Source organism: Loxodonta africana, chromosome 3 (assembly GCF_030014295.1).
Source record: "Loxodonta africana isolate mLoxAfr1 chromosome 3, mLoxAfr1.hap2, whole genome shotgun sequence".
Lineage (NCBI taxonomy): Eukaryota > Metazoa > Chordata > Mammalia > Proboscidea > Elephantidae > Loxodonta > Loxodonta africana.
This window is the reverse complement of record NC_087344.1, coordinates 185,871,678-185,877,739: the sequence shown is the minus strand read 5'-3', so window position 1 is coordinate 185,877,739 and position 6,062 is coordinate 185,871,678. Positions and strand designations below refer to the sequence as shown.

At 48.6% G+C, this 6,062-nt stretch overlaps 1 protein-coding gene across 1 annotated transcript; it reads left to right on the top strand.

Annotated features, from left to right (window-relative positions):
* The first annotated feature begins 1,202 nt into the window (after nucleotides 1-1,202).
* On the top strand, nucleotides 1,203-5,845 carry LOC135230900 (protein S100-A7-like). Its single transcript, XM_064283175.1, has 2 exons — nucleotides 1,203-2,606; nucleotides 3,927-5,845. Exons 1-2 carry the CDS (start codon nucleotides 2,436-2,438, stop codon nucleotides 4,089-4,091), a joined length of 336 nt encoding a protein of 111 aa, XP_064139245.1. The 5' UTR covers nucleotides 1,203-2,435; the 3' UTR covers nucleotides 4,092-5,845.
* Nucleotides 5,846-6,062: the final 217 nt, after the last annotated feature.

Here is a 6,062-nt window from a genome sequence, read left to right as displayed (position 1 = left end):
GTTGCTGCCAAGGTGAACCTTTTCGGCTGAGACCCAGAATTTAGAAAACTGGTTCGAGGACGGCTACCACCATGGCACCACCATAGCTCCCATGGCCACAGAGAAGATGACTGGACAGTGTCACTGAGGGTACAGCTTCTGTGAACACTTACCTGTGTTGGAGCTGGCTTTGCAGCTGCCTCGGCTGCACCTTCCAAATCTCTCTGGAGATTCTCAACCTCATCATATCTGGGCCCTGGATGCAAAAAATCTCAGATGTGATTTTCCACTTTCAGTCTCCAAATAGGAGAGATTGAGAGGGTGATTACCGTACTGACAACAGAGCTGAATTTGGATCTCGACAATGGCTTCTGGTGTACCCCCGGGGTCCCCACGTGGCTGTGTGGTGAGATGATACTGAAGTGTCTCACTGAGCATCATCTCTGGCTGAGTGTCAGTCCTTCCTCTGTTAGTAATCACAGTCTCCCTCTGGAGATTTCTGTTAAGATCTGGCAGTATGATGTCAGTGAAGGTGTTTCTTAAAACATAGTGATCTTCCCTGATGGAAAAGGTATTGTTCCCAGGAAATGGTGGCCACAGACAGCTATCACAGAGGGGCTCATATCCTGAACAGTGTGACAACCAAGGCTTTGTGAATCACAGAGGACGCACTCACTGCTGTCGTTGCCCTGAGGCCCACATTTTCCTAGATGGAGGTACCTGTGGGATTATTCTGTGTGGGGTCACCTGTTCTGGAGTCTGGGCTCCTGCAGGGAAGGCAATGGTGTGACCCCTTGCCCAGCCCAGATGATAACAGGATCAGAGGCTCAGCAAGAGGTCAGTATGATTAGGAGAGGGCTTTGAAGTCTGAGAGATCTGGGTTTGAACCCTGACTTTGTCATATTCTATCCGAGTAACCTTGAGAAACCCAGCCTCGGTCCCAATTTGCTCATCTGCAAGAAGGGAAAATACCTACCTCACAGTGGTAGAGAGCCTTATGTGAACTCACAGGGCTCTCATGGGACTCTGAGGTGATGTACATAAAACAGTAACCCACCGCGTGGCTCTTTACAGTACCTGCAAAAGGAGGCAGTTATTACTAACCATGCATAGAATGTTGTGGAATGACTGACTGAAGAAACAGGTGTTTCTTCCCTCCCAGATCCCTAGATTCCATCATCCTTGAGCTATGGCAATGTACTCAACTCTGTCCACATCTCTCTTGCATGGGGCCTCCTCCCACTGGCCAGGAGCCTGGGCTGGGCAGAATTGTGGTGATGTGGCCTGATAGTGATGATACTGGAGACGCAGGATATCTAGACGGAAGTTTTGAGTATAGCTTCGTCGGTGTTTCTTCCCACCCAAGGTGGCGCAATGTTTGGGGAAACTAATGAAGACTGCCACAGGGCACCCAACCTCTGGGAGATCCCAGGCTGAGCTACATAAAGGGCCTACTTTGTGCCCAGACGTACAATCTCACTAATTTCCTCCTCCGTGATCATCCTCAGCTCTAGTAAGTCTGCACCTGTCTCTGTTCTTTCCTAGGAGTCATGCCTGGTGCCCACCTGGTCTGGTGCCTGTAGCTGTGGGGGAATACTAACCTGGCCTGGAAGTCAGTATGGGTGGGTTCTGCAACTAATAGAGTGGGACCTTGTGCTTGTCCTGGCAAATCCTATATCCCTTCTTCTCCACCGGTCTCAGTTGGCTTGGCTAGATGATCTTGTTATTCCTCTTGGCTCAGTATTAGGTGCTTTTCTGAGAGCTGTCAGGTAAAAAATATCTTCCTTCTGTAGCTCTTGGTTTTCTTTACTCCCTGGTTTCAGTGCACTCTTTTGGCTCAAGGTCTTCCAAAATAACTCTGGGAAGGTCTTGGAGCCTGGAGAGGTCAGAATTGGTGGTGGCTGTGTACCGAGGTGGATTGTTGGGGAATTAAACTTGGGCCTCCTGTTGGGAAGGTGGGAATTCTACCACTGTGTTGGATAGCCAGAATCCCAGGATTCTCGAGCTGATTTCTCAGGCTGGTGGTCCTTCGTAATTTCCTAGGTGGAAGTGGGGAGAATGGGGTAGACCAAAGGCTATGTTTGATGGGAATGTCTTGCCTTGGGATTTGATGCTTCTCTTTGTTATCTTGCTCCCAACTGGGTGAGCCGGAAGACATCGTATACCCATCCCCTGCAGGTCAGCCCCTGCCCCTCACTAACACAGCCTTGATCTCCACTGTTCCCCTCCCTCTCCTCTCAGACTCCGATAGGAATGGTGTCAGGACCGAGGACTCAGCTCCACTCTCTCCTCCCTGAGACCAATTTACCTCACCATTTGAGAAAGACAAGTTCCTGTTGTTCTGTCTTATCTCAGTCCTCACTCATTCCTTAGCCTTGTCCTTCAAACTCTCTTCCACCCAGTTCATTCTCATTGATTTCTTGTCTGTAGACTCTTGTCTTGGAATAAAAGGCAAGATGAGCAACATTGCAGCTGAGAAAGTCAAGATATGCCACACTCCATCTGAGAATTTGGTACTGAACTTGGTCAATCTGTTTCATCGATACACTGGGTGTGATGATAAGATCAATAGGGAAAACTTGTTGAAGCTGCTGAGGGAGAACTTCCCCAACTTCCTCAAAGACTGTGTGAGTAGGGGTCTGGCTTGTCTGGGGCAAGAAGATGCTGTGTATGTGTGTGTAGGGAGGAGATGGGGTGGGTGGATGGAGTCCATGGGCTTCGGCATGTCTGAGGACTCCGCTTTGAAGTAGATGCACTGTCTGTGATTGGCCGATCTGGAATCTGGCCCTTCCTTGATTCACTCTCCACTCCTCCTTTCTCTCCTCATTTTACCTCCAGGTCTGAGGCAGGGCTAGTCCCATGTAGAGGCAGAATGGAAGATTTTAGGAGCTCAGGACAAAGAGTCATGCTCTTTTTTCTCCTGGGCACGTGTCCTGCCCCTGCTGTTCCCTGCTGCTTGACTCTGGACAAATCACCCACAATGTGATCCTTAGTTTTCTCATCTGCAAAGGGAGATAATAGAACTTAATTTCCTGAGGTGGTGTTGTTGAAATGAAATGATTTATTTGAAAATGAGAAAAAGTGGTGGGTATATTAGAGACTCAAGAAAGTGTTATGATTGTTAAAGTCAGTGAACAGACTAAAGCATCTGCCCTCCTACTGGTCACTGAGAGTTCCCCCAAGGGTCTGGTTGCCTTGGGGTAAAAGGTTGCCTCCTAAAGACTCCTCTTCACATTTTCCTGGGAGAAGGGGTTATTGTTAGCTGCTTTTCAGCATCATAGGAGCATGCAAGCCTTCACTCCAAGGTGAGTGGTGGCTGTGCACCAAGGTACATTGGTGGGCAATTGAATTCGGGTCTCCTGTTTGGAAGGTGGAAATTCTACCACCGTGGGAATTCTACCACAGTACTACCACTGCTTGTGGAAGAAGAGGTTAACATAGTGAGAATCATGCACCCTACAGACAGGACCACCATCTTTTACACGGGCAAAGTGCATTCATAGCCCTAATTTCATTTAACTGTGAGAAGGAATCATTAGCACAGATAGAGACTAAGGAACAGAATAAATGGGGCTGAACTGATAGGTTTTGATGGGAAAGAATTCAAGTGTGAAGAGCATTAGAGAATGAGGAGAGTAACTGGCTGGGTTGTATTAGTCCACTGGGGGAAGAATGAGGACAGTGCATCTGAAGTTAAGGTGGTGGAGGAGCCTGAGTCCACTTGTCATTTACCAGTGTACTGCCCATGCAAGTTGCCATTTTTGTCCAGAAATCTCTAGTGACGAGTGAGGGCTTGACTGCTTGACCCGAACTCTCCATCCCCATAGCCTCACCTGGCCACCACACCTTTGGTTCAGCCCTAGGTGTTGTCTCTTTATCTGTCTCTATTCTCCTCTTCCCCCTGGATAATATTTTTATGTTTGTTTGTATGTTTTTTAACCCCACAGGAAAGATGGGGCAAAAATTACTTATGCAATGTCTTTGATGAAAAAGACAAGAATAAGGATAAGAAGATTGACTTTTCTGAGTTTCTGTCTGTAGTGGGAGACATAGCCACTGACTACCACAAACAGAGCCATGGTGCACCGCCCTGTTCCGGGGGATGCCAGTGATCCCTGGCCAGTCCAGCCTAGAGGCCTCCAGAGACCCCCAAAACAATAAAGTATCTCCTTGCACCTGACACTTGGTATTACTTCTTCCTTCTTTTTCGTGGTATGAGTGGACAAATGGACAAATACTGACTCTCGGCTTTGTAGACTTTCTACAAGGGGGTTCAACCCAGCTGACATTTCCTCCAGACAGGCCTTCCTGGTCTTTCGCCAGGCCCACTTCTGCTCCTCAGGGCCCCAATGTAGCCCAACTGGTGGCATAGCAGGAGGGCCCTGCTAGTATGGCACATGCTCTTTTTTCTCCTGGGATAGAGCTGGGATCCTGGGGTGTCCCTTTGTCTCCCAAGTGGTGCCTGTCTGTGCTTGAGTGTATAGGGGGTGGGGCATCTCAGGTGTGGCACTGAGATGTCCATCACCCATCTGGCTGTTTAGGAAAGAGCAAGGAGGAGGAGCAGATGCTTTATTTCCTAGTCCTTCAGTGAAGTTGCTTTTAAGAGCCATGGAGGAGTTGGATCTCTCCTCTGAGGTCAAAAGTACATCCTGGGCCAAAGTCATGCCTTCCCCTTGAGCCTGAGCGCCAGTGGGCATTTTCTTTATTTGTCACTATCGTGAATGGGAAGAGGCAGCCGGATCCTGAGAAGCAGCTCTGCCTCCAAAAGTCCATGGATTTGATTTTTTTGTGCTTGTGTGTGTTAATCTGCTGAAGGTGTGTGTGTTTGTGTGTGTTTATGCGTGTGTGTGTGTGTGAATGAGTGGGTGCTTCTGCTCTGAGGTGTTTCTCCTCACTGCGGCATGAGACATGTGCACTGTGGAGACAGAAGTGAGGGAACAGTGAAGGTTTGAAGAGCTTGTTGTCTAGTGGGGCAGTCCCACAGGAAGCAGGTGAAAGAATAGGGCTGGTTAAAGTGCACACTTGTTCTGTGTTCCCTTATGGGTGCTGGAAGGAGTCTTCCCTCAGTGGGATACTTGAAAAAAAACTAATCTTTTGGCCAGATAAAGTGGGAAATGAGAAACAAACTCCCAGTGTGGGATCCTCTGCTTGGGGTCACACACTGCTGGGTACTTAGGACTCAGAAACCAACATGGCACAGGGGCTGCCTTCCCAGCCCTGGCTCTCTGGAGGACACCAATCCCCTTGTGACCTCTTCCGTGGGATGGCAGGGTCTGCTCACTCTTGGCTTGCTCAAGCCTGAAAGAGACAGGAGGCAGGAGGGGTCAGTATTCACTTCCATCCCCAGTGCTACATCCAGGCCATGTCCCCTACATCTCCTCCTTGAGGTTCACTCCATCTCATTCCTTCACTCCTATCTGCTTGGTCACAGTGGCCTATTAACCTATTGGTCACGCCCATCTTTCAACCTGACCTGCTGTTCCCTTCTCTATCCCACCCACAGGATATGCTTGAGATAAGATAATAATCCTTTACTAATTAACTAACTAACAAGTCCCTCCTCACCTATTCCTCCTCTCTACTTGGGGTCCCCTTCCACTCTGGGATTTGTCACAAATTGGCTGCACTCCTTTCTGACATTCTCCTCTCCACCTACTTCTGCTTAGCCTTTCTGTTCCTTCTCTCCCTCGCTTTCATTTCCCCTACTTTTCAAACAAATCAGGACCTTGGGTCTCTAAGCCTCTTCTTCTTCTCTCTTCCTGTCAACCTTGGCTGGTGTCACCTCCTTCCCTCAGCCTACCCTCCATGATCCACCACCACAACTCAACTTCGCTTTTATCTTTTCTTGACCCACACCTGTTTTGTAACATCCCAGTCTAGAATCATTCTCAACTTTTACCACCTCTCTTCCTCTATTCAGGGTGGTGATCTGTGATGGTTAATTTTGTGCCATGGCCTGGAAGCTGGTCTCCTGCCTCCCTCGTTGACAGCATTTTTCTCTGAACTCTTCCTAGCAGCTATGCTCTGGGTATAGATCCAAGTACTTGCGAATCCGCACAGCACTCCATGCTGTTTCCTGCTTT